The sequence below is a fragment of the Musca autumnalis genome, unplaced genomic scaffold (assembly GCF_047663935.1).
Source record: "Musca autumnalis isolate F117 unplaced genomic scaffold, ASM4766393v1 scaffold_1, whole genome shotgun sequence".
NCBI lineage: Eukaryota > Metazoa > Arthropoda > Insecta > Diptera > Muscidae > Musca > Musca autumnalis.
In genome coordinates, this window is record NW_027411644.1 from 123,584,992 (window position 1) to 123,605,633 (window position 20,642).

Consider the following 20,642-nt stretch of genomic DNA (forward strand, 5'->3'; position numbering starts at 1 on the left):
TAAGGGGTATTTCATAACATACCTTTTATAAAACTTATTTCAAACAATGTTCACACAGGCTGTTCATTCTCATGTTGGGGATTTCAATGAATTATTGAAATATTTACCAAATTGTTGTTGAAAAATTTGCTATAAACAAGGCGATAGAGGCATTTTACAACAACATAATGTTCTGAAGAGTTGTTTATTACATTCCAGAAAATACTTTCCCAAAAGGTATCATTAAGAAGAATTTAACATCTTGGGAGATACGCTGCGAAATATACACAAATTATAGAATTTTTAGAGATATTATAAAATTTGAGACAATAAATGCAGTTTTTCGAATTTACTATTCCTCCAAATATTTTCTTCTTGCTCTTATCTACAAGTTTACTGCAAATGTCAAAACAAGATTCGTATTGGTTTCAGAGATACAGCCCCGACTTCTTTTAAAAATTCGATCTTTAACCATGTTTAGATGAGGCTATAGAACCCGAACCCGATCTAAGAAAACAAAACCCAAACATGGTTTTTGCCTATTGGTCCTCTACTTTCATAAAATTCTAAACAGAAGTTGTTTGCACGAGATTGGCTCCAAAATGTTGCACAGTGTAATAATAATTGTAATCTTCGGGCATTATTTTGATCCGCAAAATATCCAAATCATATTCGAACCTGACCTGCCTGCAGCGTTCTAGCTGAATTATTGCTATTGCTGCTAGGGTGATTACAACAGACGCATTTGGCTACATCGGTTATTTCGATGAGTTACAAACGAAAAAACGAACTTAATATACCCTCCATACTATGGTATATTTTGAAATTAATTCGAAAGGAAAATTTCTTCCCTTCCGCGTTCGAATCCTATAAAACGGTGGATATAGGTACTCTGCAAATAGGAAAATCTGGAAAAATATATTTTGACAAATCCGCGTACTAATCCGAGATTTTCTATGAAAAATTTTACATATATGGAATCCTTTAAGTGCGTTTATAATATTTGCGAAAAAGATACGCGAGTAATAACGGGTTTGTTACCTAAAATAGAATATGGAGGCACATACGCGATTTTCTATCTAGAATCTATTTGCAAAGGGGGTAAATTGACGTATTTTTAATGCGTGCTGCTGAAATCGAATGCGCATCAAAATCGTATGGGTATTGCGCACTTTTACCCACTTAAAGGTTTTCGCATTGTGTGATGCAACTGACGGCATACTTTGGCCGCTGAATGAAATGTCGAAATATGCATAGATATTGAAAGAGATTGATTCGCTATATCCAAAAGCGGATGCGCATAAACTGGTTGTAACTAATTCGCGAATAACAAGCTTTTTAATGTTCATATTTTTTGAATGATTGTAATTTCAATATTACTCTTAATTTCCTATCCTTATAAGTTATCACAGTAAGCAGTTAACCTTTCGCGATATTTTAACAATAAATTTTTCTATTTTGTTTTTGCCATAATATGCAATTTATATATCCAATCTCTATAAATTCGGTTTCATATAAATTCGGTTTGATGTATTTTTTAGAGGTTTTTACGGACTACGGGGCAGAATAATTTGGATTTACTTCAAGATTTTTTTAATATTTGTTGATTTTTCGCGAAAATAAAAATAAATTTAGTAAATATTTAAACATCTACGAATAGATATGGAAAGCTGTTAGTGATTTATACATACATTTTCTCATAAAAATAAATAAAACATTCTTAAGTATTTTTTCTTTAAATAAGAATAAAAAATGCTATAACTTTTGCGCGCATGGGCCAGATTTGTGAAATCGAACAGAATAATAAGAATAAGTAATAAGTATTATTGTCACAACCATATATATTGTGCCATACACCATAACATCGGTTTTGGTAATATAAATTTTAAACAATACGATTGCCATTATGTTCTACAAAATACAAATGCTATTCTAATTAACATATAGTCTGTATAAGAAAATAATATTTGTTTTTTATTATTTTTACGAATTTATACAAAATCCATTATATAACATTAATTTGTTTAAACAAAAACATATTATCAATTCGTTATTGATTTATTGCTAGTGTTTTTATATATTTTTATAGAAAGTGCATTTCATTTAATTAAGATATTGTTTGACAATATCTGTATACTATCAAATTGTATTTTCTGAATAATTTATTTAAATTAATTGTTTTTTTTTCTCGCTAAGTACATTTTTTTAAATTCGATCAAACTATCAATCCTACCTATTTTCCAACCATATCAAAAATGTTACAGATTGAATTGTATAGACAGATGTATGCTTCTGATTACACATAAAGCAACAAAACGAACGAAGAAATTGTATAGCTTTGTTATAATACAGTAGAACCGCGATAATTCGTACCTCGATAATTCGTAATTTTCGATAATTCGTAACAAACTGTCGGACCCTTGAAACCATTTCTTTCGGATTTTAGCCCCGCTAATTCGAAATCCTCGATAATTCGTAGAAAATGACCGGTTCCTTTGCATTACGAATTATCGAAGTTCTACTGTATTGCCAATAACTGTTTATACAGTGGAACCTGTCATAAGTGGTAAAAAAACGTTGAAAAGCCCTGTGAAGAAATCTATCCATCCTTAAAAGTTTGGAAGAAAAGCAAATACAAAATAGCTTCCCAATTAAGTGGAGTTATCGTTAGCAAGAGGTTTTACTGCACATGTACACATACATACACATGTAGAGTGAAATAAATAAATCTAATTTCAGTTAGTTTTATTGATAACGTTTTTTATAATAAATTCCTTGTTTATATGCTAAATTGAGTGGAATTAGTATGAATAACCACAAAAACTTTTTTCCAAGGGAAAATCGTTTAAATGTCGATTGCATTTCACGCCTTCCGATGCTTATTGCATTGCTAGTGTAATCAAGTGAACTGTAACTATTCACATCTATGGTGTTTTGCATATTTATTGGAAATAATGTTCTGAACATACAAACATATACTCATACATACAGGCATACTTTTAGCTTGGTTTTTAAAATATCAATTATTTAAGCTATTTCTTTGTGTAATAGATGTGCAAATTGTGGTATGTTTTATCCATATACAGACATACATATACATACATATGTTTAATTCATACAATGGTCTTTAGATTGGCATCTTTTTCATGTTCACAATCCATGAAATCTCTTTTTGAAAATTCATTTATTTGTTTCAAAATTCCACAAATATTTACTTTTCGAAATGCACAAAAGCCACGACACATGTACGTACAAGAGGGCTAAATCATTTTGCACTTTTCTTTCATCGTGAAAAATTACCATTTTCGTTGCTAGACTCAACGATTTTTTAACCTTAACTTAAAATACATGGCAAAATAAAAAAATCTGTGTGAAAACGTTTTTCACATGGAACTGTGCATTCAGAAAAGTTATAGCCCCGATATTATGTATATATAAATATGTACAATTTATGTGCATATAAATGTCAATAAAAACAAAATTGTCGATAAAGCAAAAATTCTTTTGATGTAAAAACATTACATATAATTGGACAATGTGAAATGCTTGGTGATTTTGAATTTTCAGTCAATTCCTAGACACTTTCTATAAAACAGATAAACAAGTAAGAACATCGCCATTCTAATGTCCTCAAAGTAGCTAAAATCATGAGGTACCGTGATATGGGGGTAATATCAAAATGTGGACATATATATATCGCCAATTTTTCGTAGAGAAATTTTCTGACGCTTTGTAAATTATTGATAATTTTCTATGAAAATCCTCAAAAAAACAGAAATCCTCTAACAAAATGCCTAAAATCGGGTGTACTTCTTATGTTAAAACTTACATTTATACCTACAATTCTCTGTAGGAATGTTGAATTCCCATATCAGCATTTCAGACATTTCGTTAGGATAATGTGGCTTACACTTTCAAAATACCCAAAGCATGCAGAAACATTATATGGGGATTATATTAAAGCGAGGACTAAGAATAATGACTAAGTAGAATGTGGTAAAATCCTTCGAAACAACGAAAATCAAAACGAGGAACTACACCGACAATTTGCCTAAAAAATGTCAGCTACATCGGAACGATAGTGTCGTTAAACATTCGGAATATCGGGCCATATATTAAATCGAGGACCTATACTGGTAATTCTCTGTAAAAATAACTTATACCCCTAGCACCCCCTATGGGTGCTATGCCAAAATCTGAATTAGTACTGTGGAAAATTTTGTGACTCCAAAGAAGACTAAATACCAATACCCAATTCGTTGTGAGAATGACTCTAAAACCTTTAAAATACCGAAAATAGGGGGGTGCCGTTCTATGGGGGCTATATCAGAACGTGGATCTGTACTGACAAATTTATGGGGAAATGTTTTGTAGTCCCAAATAAGACTAAATACTAATTTGCAGCTATTTCTGTAGGATAATACGACTAGAACTTTTTAAATATCGAAAAGCGGGAGGTACCACAAAACGTAGACCTGTACTGACACATTTCTGAGGAAACGTTTCGAAGTCCCATTTCAGTAAAAATAATGAGGCTAAAACCTTCAAAATGCCGAAAATCTAGAGATATCGTCCTATGGGGGCTATATCAAAACGAGGATCGGTATAACCCATTTGCAATACTAAACATCCTAGGAGTAAGAGAAACATCTGTTCCAAATTATAAGGCTCTATATTGAATATTACTATTTATGTATCTTGATTTCAACAGAGGGACGGACGGACAGACGGCATCGTGTTATCGACATGGAATTTTATGCCGATCAGGAATATATACATATACCTTATAGGGTCTCCGACGAATATTTCGATGTGTTACAAACCGACTGACCCTCCATATTATGGTGGAGTGTATACAAATCTAATGCTCAAAATGGGAAAACAATATTGATGAGGTAAGAAAACTAATTATTATATAGTCTAGTTACGGATTACAATTCTAGTGTCCGGATTACAGCGTTGTCGGGAGTATGGAGATTATACTGTATGTACATTATATATTTTTCATTAATTTTTTTTTTTCTGATATGCCGTATGAGCTGAATAACAACAAGTTATCATTTTTCAATGCAACTACCCCTAGGTAACGATAACACAATCAATTAAATTATGTAAAAAAGCATGCTCTTTTTTATTAGCAAAATGCAAAATAAAAGAATATGGTTATTAATAATTTAATTGATTGAATTTTCATGACCAAATTCGAACAGTCGCTATAGACTAACTTTTTTACGTAGTTTTAATGAATTTTTTTATATAACTAAAATGATTTAAATGGAGAACAGAGACAAGGGATGAAACCTCTCATATCAATCAGCTCAATGATATGGCACCTGCTTTTTAGCTCACCACTTATAGAGAAGTTTTAAAGGGCTGATGGCTTGACTGCATCTAGGATTCAGGTATTGAAATATTGAAATTTTGCGCAATGCTATGGTACAACAATGCCTTTAAATTAAATCTGTATTATATTACACAAAGAAGATGTTTAATTGGAATTACCATCATCCTTACTGGATCACAATACAACAGTTCATTCAAATGCAATGTGTGTGCAATAATTCACTTGCTCTCACGAATGTCCTACTTTCCTGATTTAATTCGATATAAAAAATGGTATTTCCTATAGTCCACTTTTTTTGGAATGTATAAATATAACAAAGATTGTATTAATTATATACACACCCATACAAATGTCAATTAGAAGGAATTTCAATATACGTATGTACATGAACATATGTATATACATATAATCGTTAATTAATGAGAAGCCGTTAATTTTTTTATTATGATTTTCAGTAGATACCTAATTTTCGTTTAAATTGATTGTTTCAAATCTAATAATAAAATTTAAAATATGTTAATGCATAAATATGAATACGAGTATGTGTACGAATATACAATTTGTATATAAATATATGTCTGCATAAACCTACATACATGTAATTATAGATACAAATTGCCAAATATGTGCGTGTGTGTTATTCTGATTATATTTACTTAACTCCATCGATAATATAAACACATCGGTTGTGTTTTCGATTTTAAAAGACAAATATGTGTAAATGTTGAATTTTATGTTTCCCGGAAAATAAATGATTTGAAAATAGCAAATAATAGGCTTATTTATTATTTAAAATTGGAATTTACAAATGTTTTCTTTAATTCAAATATGTAAAAAGTTTACATGCGGCAGAGCTGCAGCCATGACATATGTATGCAATAATATTAATTATACAGAAAAAAATGGTCGTTAAAGGTGTAACCAGCCAAAAATGAAATCCTAATAGTATGAAAAATTAAATTTTGCTATTATTTAAAATGACTAGTGCAATGGGGTGCAAGCAGGCATATCCACACACAGAGGAGATTTTGGTCATTGGAATTATATTTTGGGAGCGTAATATATAGCTTAATGTTTATGCTCTCGCAATATGTTTCCTGTTACTAAATTTCTTCTATTCGTAAAACCATGTTAACAATTTGTTAGAACAAATATTTTTGTGATAAAAGCAAGTAAAAGTGAGAAAGACTGACTGGAGCGATTATAGAAATTAACGTTTTTTTTCAGAGATAAAAATACCACTACACAGCTGGGTAAAGAATGAGAAAATATTAAGAAACGTAGTTCCAATTTTCTCTATTGTCGTCGGACAATAATACACAAAACACGTTTATGTGGCATGAAGTATTTCCGGCTACAGAAAGTCGGGCACTGCCGATTATATAATATCCTACACCGTTATCATTTCAATATAATGTAGTGATTATTTCTACACCCAATTGCGTAAGTTTTTCCAAATCTTCATAAATAAAAACCAAATGTTGTTCGTTGGTAATTGCATCAGCTGAGAACGGCTGGACCGATTTAGATAATTTTTTTTAATGTTCGTCATAGTCCAACTTTGGTTTTCATGGAAAGAAAAGTTGACCAAACCCACTTTACGCCCATTTTATTAAATATGTTATGGGGAACGTACAGGGATGGCCCCGGTGAAAATAGGCTGTATATTTTGTTGAATTTCGGTGGGAGCGGGGTACCCTTATGTCATATTTTAAAAACGCTACATTTTTATAAACAAAAATCAAATGTCGTTAGTTGGTAATTGAATCAGTTGAGAACGCCTGCACCGATTTGAATATTTTTTTTAAATGTTCGTCATAGCTCAACTTTAGTTTTATGGAAAGAAAAATTGACTATGGGAACCTCCCCTATGTCATATTAAACAAGTAAAAAAATATCAGTCGGCTTTGCCAATTTGAATTGATAGTTTCATATACGGAAAGATCGACCATCGGCCATTTTAGAAGTTAAACTAAATTTGGACAAAATCCAATGTTTAGACCAATTTGGTTGCCCCGTTCAAGAGATATCGTGCATATTTTAGTGACATTCTTTAAATATTGGAGGAAAGTACAGGAAGTTGTTGCCAATCTTCGAACTGAAACTAAGTTTTGGACACCTTTTCTCAAGAAGTCCCTGAAAAAGCATTTACCGTCGTAATTGAGGCAGCGAATGCAAGTTGCTTCAACAAAAATCAAAGTGATTCGAAAGCAGGTCTTAATGTGAACTAATCCGAAATTTTGTGTGGGAGGTACCGAAGGTCCATATTCAGATCTGATATATGTACATATGGTAGATATATTAGGATGTGTAAAGTATGGACCAAATCGGTCACTCCCTTCATGAGTTATCGTACGCACAATTTTTCCGAACATTTTTGAACTTTTGCGGGGGAGGTACCTGAAGGAGTGGACCGATAGGGCTTATCTTGGAACTTATACTAAGTTTGGTCAAAATATTACGAAGGCCAAATTTTGGACCGAATCGGCAGATCCGTCCAAGAGTTATCATTGAATAACTCAGTTTGACAATGGACCTGAAGAAATGGGTAGAAAACATGTTTTTTTTTAGTTATAAAGTAAAAAGGCACAACAAATTGTCATTAAATAAAAATAGGTAAAAAAACTTTTTAAGTTAAACGGTTTTATGTTAAACATACATTGCAATGTTTAAGATAAATGTACTAAAAACCAAAAAATAATAAAATAGATACAGTCGTGGGAATTATAAAGATATGCATAGACTAGACTAAAATAAAACCGTGGGGCACGTCAATTGTCTACAAATTATCGATTTAATGTGCGATAGAAGAATCGTTTAATTCGTCGTTAGACAGTTGGCCCGCAGACGGTGAGGAAATTACTTACTATTTTCTTGCTCATGGAAATTCCAATCGTTATACACTCCCGTTGCTTTGTTAACCTGGCTTCATATTCTTCAGGCGTTTCTGACGCCGTCATTTGTGTATATCGCTGACGTTGCTTTTTTAACCTGGCCTCATATTGCTCAGGTGTTTTTGACGCTAATTGTTCCCGTCGTTTCTGTAATCGACTATTTCTATCACCTTCACTTTCTTTAGCTCGTTTTGCTTTATACTTTTCTTTCGCTTTTTGAAGTCTTCGTTTACGTTGTGTTGCAGTTTCTGTTTTATTTGTGTTTGTATTTTCTACATATTTTTTTACCATTTTGTTCCCACGAGTAATGGACATTTAAACGGTCGACCCCCCAGAGGTCCAATAAAGGGGCAAGGCTATGTACAACAAGAAGCGCCTGAGTCTCTTGAGGGGAAAACGTTAACGACATATCATTTTTATCCACCCTAATGCCATACAGTTCTCGGCGCGTTTTAACCTTTCACCTTAACTTGGGTGGTGTACCGCTAACGACGTACCATTGTTAGCCACCCTAACGCCACACAGTCCTCAACACGATAAAAAATCTTGACTTGGGTGGTGGATTCAGGCTGGATTAATCAGATACCTAAATTACAGATTCAATTTCTAAATTTAAATCTTAATTATACGCCATTTACTGGCTGCGCCCATCTTAAATATTGAGGTTGTATAGTGCACTGTATTCTTCTTGTCAAGCCCTTTTATTTGATACCCATATTGATGGGATTGATAAAAAATTGTTATCAGCCATTTGGTAGCGGCGGCCATCTTAGATTTCAATTTTGTATAGTAAATTGTATTCTACTTGTAGAGACCTTTCATTTGATACCCATGTTGATGAGATTGATAAAACCTAAGTTATCCGCCATTTTGTAGAGGCCACCATCTTGGATTTTAATTTTATATAGTACATTGTATTCTGCTTGTTGAGCCCTTTCATTTGATACCCATATTGATGGGATTGATAAAAACTGCGTTATCCGCCATTTTGTAGCGGCCGCCATCTTGGATTTCAATTTTTTATAGTATATTGTATTCTTCTTGTTGAGCCCTTTCATTTGATACCCATATTGATGGGATTGATAAAACCTACGTTATCCGCCATTTTGCAGCGGCCGCCATCTTGGATTTCAATTTTTTATAGTATATTGTATTCTGCTTATTGAGCCCTTTCATTTGATACCCATATTGATGGGATTGATAAAACCTACGTTATCCGCCATTTTGTAGCGGTCGCCATCTTGGATTTCAATTTTTTTTAGTATATTGTATTCTTCTTGTTGAGCCCTTTCATTTGATACCCATATTGATGAGATTGATAAAACCTACGTTATCCGCCATTTTGTAGCGGTCGCCATCTTGGATTTAAATTTTTTATAGTATATTGTATTCTGCTTGTTGAGCCCTTTCATTTGATACCCATATTGATGTTATCCGCCATTTTGCAGCGGTCGCCATCTTGGATTTCAATTTTTTATAGTACATTGTATTCTGCTTGTTGAGCCCTTTCATTTGATACCCATATTGATGGGATTGATAAAACCCAGCAAACCAATCGTACCGACATCTTAACGAAATCGGAACAAAATTCGGACGATACGTCCGATGTCTGATCCGAAATCGTAACGATATCTTAACGAAAGTTGTATGAAGTGGTTGACATAATTTCGGAACGAAATGTCGAAGCGACATCGTACCGATTTCGATCCGATTTCGTAACGAAATCTGAAGAAAATCCTTGGAAAATTCGGAAAGGAAATTTCTTTCCGACATTCATTCCGAAATCGGAACGAAATCTGTACAAAATCTGAACTATTTCCGCACCGAAAAATCGTTTAGAAATCGGAACGAAATCTGAACGACGTTGCTTCTGATATTGTTCAGACGTGTCGGACATCCGACATTTGGTTTGCTGGGAACCTACGTTATCCGCCATTTTGTAGCGGCCGCCATCTTGAATTTATAATGATAATGAATAAACATAATTGTATTGTCACCAAAATCCAAAGTGTATACAAAATTTCAGATTAATCGGTTGACAGGAAGAGGGTGAAATTTGAATTACTAAATTTGACCCAAGAATAAATAATAAAACAAACAGGGTGAGCTAAATAAAACCATTTAAAAACAAAACGATGGGCCAGCAATGCGGACTCGGGACTGCTAGTATATGTATATAAATATATACTCCAATTTGAACCGATTTCAATATAATTCGGCAAACTATGTTCAAGACCAAATACCGTCACACATTGAAATTGGACAAAGTACACAGTGAAGTTGGTGCATCAAAAAACCAAAAATCGGCGGAACATATATGAACGGATTTGACAAACATTTCTCTAGTCCGAATTCGGTGAAATTTTCCACATTGCATTACAATTAAAAGAATTTGAGTGCATTAAATACATGAAGTCGGCCGAACATATACATTTGTTGGGAACTATGTATATCCAAATCTGAACCGATTGCAGTAAAATTTGGCAACATTTTTTCTAGAGCAAATTCCGACACAAAAAAAATCCATTTGATTCAAAAAACTTATACAAAGGTGCATTTTTACGAAAATTCTCTAAAGGCCGCAACTATGGTCCAATCGATGAAAAAATGTAACAGTTCACTGTTGAGGCAAAAATCCGATCCCAGTGTCAATTATTTTTTCGGAAGCACCATATGCTTAAAATAACTACTTGAAATATGATATTTTTATCGGGTGCCACCGTGGTGCAATGGTATGCACACCCGCCTTGCACGCAGAAGGTCGTGGGTTCGATTCCCCACTTAGGCAACATCAAATTTTTCACTGTGACAAAATACACCTCAATAATATTGGCGACATTTCCTGAGTATTTCAGCCTTATAAAACTTCTCTACAAATGGTGTCTTAGGACACGCCGTTCGGACTCGGCGATAAACGGTAGGTCCCATATCATTGAGCTAATATGAGAGAAGTCTGCCTTGTCCCGTCTGGGATGTTCGTGGAACAAATATATTATAGAATATATAAACTTTTATTTAAGGTAAGAATATTCTCTTAATCAATTTTGACATCAAATATTACATACATTGGTATTTATTATTGTTCCAACAGAATAATCAGCTATTTTTGCTTACTGTATATGTAATTGATGTAAAAAATGTAAATTTTATAAACTAACAATCTTACAACGGCTAATTGTTAACCATATGTTATAACAATAAAAAAATTAAAAGCATACAAAGTCAGACCAAATTAAATCTTCATCAACTATGTATTGCATTCAGAGTTTATCGAAATGCACACATATAAACGTGTACATGTATAAATGTATTTTAACGAAATACATGTTAACTTTTGAAAGAGCTATAGATTGATGTTTATTTAACGAGTTTGGGGTAGTAATTGGTCGGATTGCTATAATTAGTGTGAAATTGTATTTACATAGGATTACTGCAGATTATTTGAATGAACTACATACATATTTATGAAGTAGGACACCAGTATGCATACATTACATACGTTTGTATTAGGGTGTTTTAAAAAAATTGAAAACATGAAAACTCTGAAATATATGTACAGTCGAACTTCTCTATAGCGAGCACCTCTATAACGTATAATTTTCGACAACAAAATAATTTCTTTATAACTAATTTATAAATTAGTAATTTTCCGTCCCCAGCTGCAATATTAAATATTTTAAAGGCTCGTTATCAAAGTGTAACCACGAAAATGATCGATTAGTTACTACCATTTGGCCGCGGTAGTAACTGAAATATACTATTATTCTCGTTGGAACCTCAATACATGCTCATACATAAACGGTAAGTTTGTTATTCAAAAGTTAGATTTTATAGCAATGGGGCCTACACAGGAAGTTAGACCTTTCACGCCACACTTATTGTGAACGCAGAACTCATTTCATGAACCACAAATGTATATTTTTTAGACATTTCATTTCATGCCATGGTATTTATTCCTAATGTTTAAAAACTTTTCCCCAAAAGTTACCCTTTTTGTTTGAAGAATCGCCACTTATTAAACATGCAAATCCCAAGAAAATGTATAAATTATAAAATTTGCAAATCAGTGTATTTACTTTAATGACAATACAGCAGGGAGAGAGAGTAGTGACACACATTCACTCTCGTTCTCACAAGTAGTCATTCACTTAAACAAATGATAATATTTGCATAAATCCCCTTATCATAAATATACATATGTTTTCCTTGAATATACACACATACATGCATGCACACAGAAACAAATATATATTCGTTCTGCCAGAGAATGAATTTTCATCCTTATGTAAATAAAATTGTAAGTTTTTTTATTTATGAATGGTTTGAATGAAATATAAATTATAAACAATGGATTTTTAAGTGAGATATAATGATGCAGCAAAAGTAGTATATAAAGAATATTGAGAGGGAGAAGGACACAAATGACCGCAGCAGAAAATAATGGATGCTGAGAACATGTCAAGATTATTTACTGACCGCAACCGGTATTGATTATGGATTTAAATTCCTCTTGCTTTGCTCAAGTTAGAAATGGAAGAATTTACTGAATTTATGGTTACTAGTTTTGAGGGGTAGTTGTTTGTTTGTTTGTTTGTTTACCTTGAGGTTTGCCAGTTCCGGTTTCTATAGATGAGTTAATTGTACGATTTGTTCATTTGAATTGTTTTTGTTATACGATTTAGGTTATTATTCATTTTTTTGTTTGTTTTTGGTTTTGTGGTTTTGTAATTTATATTTTATGTGGGCACGTACACATACAGACATATATGATCAAAGGACGAAAGAGGACGAGAGAAAGAAAAATAATAAAAGTAAATATTTAGAAATCTCATTCACAGCTACAGCAAATGGCTTTGTAGAAAAGTCATAAATAAACTATTTACAGGAAGCCAACCATAGAAAAAATGAAAATCATAAAGTCCTACAATAGCCATATAAATTTAGTATTTAATAACAATAATAATAATATTTTTGCATACTCATACCACATACACACACAGCGCACCCTACACACCCATTATCATTTGTACAAGCAGTGAATGTACGAGAATGTGGGTGTACTTCACTGGGTGTGTGTGTTTGCGTTTCGAACAAAAGTTTAGTCATCACAATATTAATACATTAGTAGACACCTTCACCATTACCCTTGGGGTTAGTCGTACATATTTCATTTCCGGATAAAATAGCATTTTCATCCGCCTTTAAAGGGCGTCTTCAAAACCGTGCCCATTGACCATTTAGTTAAGAAAAAGTAAAGTATAATAATATGGCAACTACCTTGTTCACTTTGTTGTTTTTTATCGTCTATGAAAATCGTTGAGAAATAGTAGTAGATAGCGAGCAGTAGTAAAAGTGGTGGTAGTAGTAGTACAGTGTAGGGGTAGAGGTTGACATTAAGATAGTAGTAGTAGTGAGGATGTTGATGATAAGACACGATTCGTGTTGTTGACGTAGTTCCGGCGTAGAAAAGTTAGTGGGGTATATATTTGGTCGCGGGGTTAAAAATATGCAGGACCCACGTAGACACAAACGAGAACGGCGAAAGTGAGTGCGAACAACACAATCGATTCCGGGTAGATTTAACACAGATGATGATTTGTGGTGTATGCAAGTAGTAAACATATAATATGAAAAAAAACGGATACACACGGACACACATATACATCATTTAAGAACATAAACATAGAACCAACCACATAGAAGATAGTAAAGGAAGAGAAATGAAAAAAAGAAAAGAAACAATTGACTTATTAATAAATACAGATAGTTGTGGGAACACAGTTAGAAAACTATATATAGATACACAAGTTAGAATACAATTGATTTGATTCATTCACATAAGTAAGAGCTGCAGTTATAAGGACGAACCACAAATGAAGTGTAACGATGTAATCTATGTATATCATACAAATGTGTGAAAATAACATACCTTTGCCATAAAGAATGGGAATATGATCGGTGGCTAAGCGGGTTTTAGTTTTAATGCCCACCAACAATGGAGAGCCACGTCTAGAGGCTACACATTCTCCGGGGAAGTATTTTGATTTTAATGCAATAGCAAAAGCACCTTCCTGTAATTGTGAAAAAAGAAAATTAAATTAATTTTTACAAAAATTATTATTACTACATTGAATTTGAATTTTCTAATAAATGTTAAAAATTATCGGTCATGCCAGTGCAAACAAAGCCTTGATTCAAATTTGAAAGGGAAAGGTGTAGAAGAATATAATAGCGACGTCGGAATACAAAAGGAAATCTTAAAATTTGATTACAAAATAAAATACCAAAGTGAGGGTCAAGTAATGTAAAGAATGTTTGATCAAGAAAGGTAATTTTATTTCGATTTCACTATTGATAGGGGTAATATGGTCGACCTTTCTCAATTATAGGTTAAAGATTATTGTCTTTTAGGACGAATATCATCATTTGTGACATTTTTAATTAATTGAGACACATGACCCCACAAAGGAGGAAACAAACAAGGAAATGGTCCAGTTTATTCGAAAAGAGCGAAATCCATATCGTAATCGGAATCTTCCGGTTCTTCTTTCTTGGCTTCAAGCAGCAGGAGCAGCTACTCTACGATTTTATCGCTGGTAGTTACTCAGCTCACCAGACATATCAGATTTGATAATGATTCTATTTATACGAACACCATTGAATATTTGTAAATGTGAAGTATTTGTGAAGACTTTTTTTCTATTAATTCAACCTAGTGTCTGTCTTCTTGAATCTTAGTAGTTTCACATAATTTACTTGTTACCTTCCAACCTATTCACAATGCTTTAGACTGGCCAATTTAACAAGAGGATGTCTTAGGAGGAATAATCGTAGAAGAAATTTCTTATATTTGAATCCATATATGCATGACATGAAAGAAATGTGCCGTGTACGCATAGAGATACCGGTAACCCCATAAATCTATATTGTTACTATGGAGGTATAAGTAGGAATTATCCTATAAGAAATGTACGACGAGGATATGTAGATGGAAGGTAGAATTAAAATAAATAAAATACATTGGCGTTTAACGTTCTGAACCACAATTATCTTAAAATAAAATCTATCGATTGACTTGGAAGTAAAAAGCTTCAATTTAAAAATTCACAAATGTTGTACGTATAAATAGTGGGTCCAAATGACGAAAACTGTCTAGCAACAACAACATCTAATATGCCTGATGATGTTAACGAAACAATCGTTGCATAGCGGTTGGTGTGTAGGTCTTCGCTATATATCAATTTTAATAGAACCTCCTTAAGTCATATAGCTCGATTAATAATTAAATTAATTAAAAATCTCACAAATAATGGCCTTCACCCTTAACAAGTCAAAAACTTAAACAAAAAAAAATAAAAATTCAGCTGAGCCCGGCTGGGATTTGGACCTGGGTCGTCGCTAACCAACAGAAAATGTTGCTGACGTCTATTGAAATAAAATCTTCAATTTAAAAATACAGATATGCAAATTTGCAATGTTGTACGTATAAACAGGGGTTCCACATGATGAAAATTGTCTAGCAACAACAACATCCAATATGCCTGATAATGTTAACTTGACCATATATGTATATAAACTCCAAAACAAAACCGAGACCCTTAATATAAGCACAAAGTACTTACCAATTGCTGAATGGCCTGTTCAACCAATTCTCTAAATGAATATCCTTGATGTTTTTTCCACAAATGATGAACCAATTTAGCTATAACTTCAGTATCGGTGTCAGATTCGAATTCATAACCTCTGGTTTCCAAATAAGTTTTAACATCTTTGTAATTGGTTATAATGCCATTGTGCACTACAACAAAACTGTTGTCAAAGTCGGAACGTTGTGGATGGGAATTTTTTTCACAGGGTACACCATGAGTGGCCCAACGTGTGTGTGAGATACCAACATGTGTAGTAATGGGCTCATCGAATTCCTTGCCAGTACAGGCTAAAAATTATATACATATTTGGGATTAGTAATAATAGATTCATGACAAACTACATGTACATACTTTTTGCAATTGCATCTTCTAAAACTTTAACTTTGCCAACACTTTTGATCATCACTACGTCCTTAGAGTTGGGACCATCGATGGCAACACCTGTAGAGTCATAACCACGATATTCCAATCGCTTTAGACCATTTACCAATAATTCCAAAACTTCCGCACGGGATTTTGGTGTCATATAGTTCAAGTAAGCAAAAATTCCTAGAATAAAATAAAAAATGAAATAATATTTAGATTGAATAATTTTAAATATGGAATTAAAGTGATAGTTCTTTTTTGACATTTTCCGTGATTTCCCCCCAAAAAATAATTATCCTTTACGTGACTAAATAGTACCTATGTAATAACCTATTCAAAATGAGCTAAATAACAATATGTATGACCAATTATTCCTTCCTATTGTTTTCTCGTAAAAGAATTATTTATTTATGATCAGCTTTCCAGTATATACGCTGTAAGTGGTTATTTATGGAGTTTTTATATGCTCCCCAAAATTTTGGGAACTAAGTCCTCGCGGACTTAACTCTCAATGAGTATTATGTCGGTTTTATAAATTTAATTTAATTTTTTAATAAAATTTTTATTTGAAATTTATAAGATAATTAAAAAATTACTTGATTTTATATACATTTTTCTTTTCACAATACAATTTATAATTGATTTAAAATTTTTAAGAAAAATGAGTACAAAATAAGTGTTATCCATTACAAATCGAACACTATTCAACATATGCCTTCAACCCTATTTTGAATGAAATATATTTACTGCAGAACGGGCATATAACACTGTGCAACACGAAAATTATTAACCATATTCTGACACCGCAGTGTGATAGTTTACAAAAAATGAGAAGACACGTGTCTCGCCGTTTTTCCCTATCTCATCAACTTTCGCGGTTATAGGCCTCCAAAGGTTTTAGGCATTGATGTTAAAAGGGCCATTTAGTCAGGACTATGTCTTCCAAACCGTTAGGAAATTTGAACTTATCTCAGAAGCAAAGTTGTAGCTCTTGTCTTAAAGAACAAAAATTTGGAACACATATAACCCATCAAGCTTCATCTGCAAGGTCAAAATCGACATGGTCAAATAGTCCTGACTAAATGACCCTTTTTACATCAATGCCTCAAACTTTTGGAGGCCTATAACCGCGAAAGTTGGTGTTCTATCACACTGTGGGGTCAGAATATGGTTAATAAAACATGACTCAAAAAATTACACACAGTGTAATTTTTTGTTTTTTAATGGCATAAAAATTTACATATCTGTAAAAATAAAATACTGTCAGCATATGAATGTAATGTGTCGGGATGTGGAAAAGCGCCGCTGGTGAAAATTAAACATTTTTAAGAAACTCACGGGATTTTATAAAAAAATATATTCTCCTTTTAAGAAAAGGTAACGTAATTAAAAAAAATAAATTCTTTAAGAAAGCTCGTTTTAAAATTTAAAAAATATATATTTACGTGTCGATTTTAAGAAATTTAAATAATTAATATGTATACGAAATATCTTCGTCATCAAAATGTTGTTCCTGCAAACGTTAAGTAATATCTTGCATACATGTATTTCCACGGACATTCCCCAAAGGAACTAAGGAAACTTCTCTCCCTCTTATTCAAATTAGTGATATGGAACCTCTAATTTATTGACTAGTCCGAAAGGCATGTCTAACAATACCACTACTACATTACGCTGAAGGATTTTTTTGTCATCGCTGAAAAAATGATGTTGTCCGGTCTAGGAATGAAACCCGGACATTCAGTGAGTAAAGCTGACGTGCGACCTTTGCACTACAGTGGTACCCTACTGATATCTCAGAATTAATTTTATTATTCTCAACGTTTACTACATTGCCGAATCATTTCGTTTATGATGGACAATGAGAACATGTAGAAAGACCAAGAGCAGATTAGAAGGAAAGTACTTTAAAATAATTCGCATTTCACTCCAAATTTATAGTCATTTGAAAAATAATTTAATATTTAATTTGTTCAATTGCTTCTACTAGGGTCCGAATATAGTATTTAGTTATAAATATAAGCATAACATTTTTGAACCATTCGAAAAAAATATATTTTAAAGTTATCACTTGGTACAACGTTTGATCTTGTTACAAAATATGTGCCAAATAATAATTGAAATTATTTTTCTCACTAGTCATAGCAGGGTCTTGTTCGACGAGATATGAAAATGGTTTTCGTTGAATGGAGCTGAATTGGTCTTTGTAGTTTTGGTCCCTTTGGGTATTGTTATGTTTTTTTTCGCTTTCGTCTTCCGTTCTATTTTACTTTTGTACGATGGTGCAAACGTGATTGAAAAGGATTTATTTTCTGAAAACGTTTTTCCCTCGCAACCAATTGAAATTTCCGCATGAATAACAGCCAAACACAATGGTAAATCCTAAAAAGGGCTTCACTAGCAATAGAGTGGTCAGATTTGATTAATATCATGGCTATTTTTGAAACATTTTTCCCATAAAATGTCTTGTCAAACAAAAAAAGCCAAAAATACTGTTTGACAAAAGTGAGTGTTTAACAATGCCACCTACTATACTTTGACCTTCAGTAATAATACCGCGTTAAGTGGACGATAACCGTTTGACATCGTAAAAAAGTGTAACAAGCCAAAACCTTCTTCAACATGATGAATGTTTTGGACAAAAAGTTAGATATGGGAAGAAGATGTGAATCCTCTGATAAAACAGAAACAAACCAATTAATTGTTAACAACAAACACGAAGAAATTTCAATCAAATATATCCTCTTAAACATTTAATAAAAAAAAATGTTGATTCCTCCTGTATATTTCTTTTTGTGCTTCCATCATTTCCTTCGCTTTCGAGAAAATTCGAACTCATATATAATCATTTATATGTATGTAAATATAACAAGAAAATTAAGAGCTGTCAATCCATTTTTGTGTAATTTTATTATTTATCAAAGACATCATTGGAAAGCGTTTCTTAATGTATTCCAACATACAAAAAAATCTAATGGAATATTCTAAGATAAATTTAATATTTGATTCCTTATTGCAAGACTTTTGTCTGAAAACTAAAAACAAGCAGAAAAAATCTGAAATCCCTGTAGATGATATCTAAACGAATATCAAAAATCATAGACTCTGAACAAATGATTTCCCACTACAATTTATTTCTTATTTGGAGTCATTGCGACTTTATTGCATTTAAAATCTGAATCTCTTTATGTCTTGGCGGAATACGGTCAGCCAAAAATAAACAACCAGACAACAACTTTAGATAACAATCGAACTATCACGAAAAATGAAATTGTTTAGCACAACAACAATTGAAATTGTAGCGACATCAGCCGAACCGAAACAGCAACAACAACAACAGAACATGGAAGCTAAAAGTCATGTTGGTAATTTGCGTTCACATATTTATGTGCAAGCATAGAATTGGTGCCATTTGATTCTGGACAATCAGATGTAAATTGTAATTTGCAAATTTTCAACAACCGGCTTTATATTCCAACACACTTACATACATATTGCCACTTGCAAACAAAAATATGTACGTATGTATGCATATTTATAAACACAGATTTTTGTATGTTAGCACATACATACATATGTATGTATGTATTTTTGGGTGTCCTATTGTTGGCTCCGCAACACTTGATTTGTTCCAACAGCAAAATTGGTTAACTTACAGTCATGGGTTTGAAAAGCTAACTAAATGTCGGCAAAGAATGAAGTGAGCATAAATGGCAATAAGCTAAGGAACGAAAGGGAAAAGCTGCCAAAATCTAAAAACTGGTAGCACAAGCAGAATAGCTGGATTGGTAATAGAGGGAGGTGGGAAGTATGGAAGCAGTAAATGTAAATATCAGCGTGCAGCAATATTTGAGTTGCAAAAATACCGGCAATAGTGTAAGGCACACTTCGCGTGTAAATATCTATGAATGTGTGGACAGACATTCTTCTAAAGTCATATATAGGAATCCATAGTTATGGGTATGAATATGTTTAGTTAAACAGGCCACATGACGGTAACACCCACAAACGTGACCGTACACCAAAATACACATACAACAAACATACATATTTATTGTATCTATATGTATATCAGAGTTGCCACTATGAACTTTGGTTATGCAGAGATAATTTATGTAACAATCCAATTTACCGAAGTTTGTCTGATCAATATATCGATTCTGAAACTCGTTAAAAATAAGTACAGGAAAATATCGACTACCAAATATTTTTGTTTGGTAATTAACGAAGTTTGGCGGTAAGTTAACGCCCAAAATAATAATAATAATGGTTCCATAAACATCCCAGAAGGGACAAGGGGGGAATTCTCTCATACCAATGAGTGCACCCCGATTCATATTAGCTCAATAATATAGGACCTACTGTCTTACGACACCACTTGTAGAGAAGTTTTACATGGCTGAAATACTC

The 20,642-nt window shown here is 32.8% G+C and overlaps 1 protein-coding gene across 8 annotated transcripts in view; it reads right to left on the reverse strand.

Annotated features, from left to right (window-relative positions):
• The window catches only part of LOC141406509 (glutamine--fructose-6-phosphate aminotransferase [isomerizing] 2-like), a 50,847-nt gene that overhangs the window by 6,274 nt on the left and 23,931 nt on the right, over positions 1-20,642 (reverse strand). For 2 of the 8 annotated variants that reach the window (XM_073992148.1, XM_073992124.1), the window contains exons 3-7: positions 16,218-16,415; positions 15,840-16,153; positions 14,147-14,288; positions 13,495-13,521; positions 12,817-12,840 (exon numbers count right to left, since the gene is read on the reverse strand). In XM_073992148.1, the coding sequence (XP_073848249.1) occupies positions 12,817-12,840; positions 13,495-13,521; positions 14,147-14,288; positions 15,840-16,153; positions 16,218-16,415 (705 nt within the window). The remainder of the gene's footprint in view (positions 1-12,816; positions 12,841-13,494; positions 13,522-14,146; positions 14,289-15,839; positions 16,154-16,217; positions 16,416-20,642) is intronic. The other 6 variants (XM_073992134.1, XM_073992163.1, XM_073992172.1 and 3 more) reach the window with 3 other exon arrangements.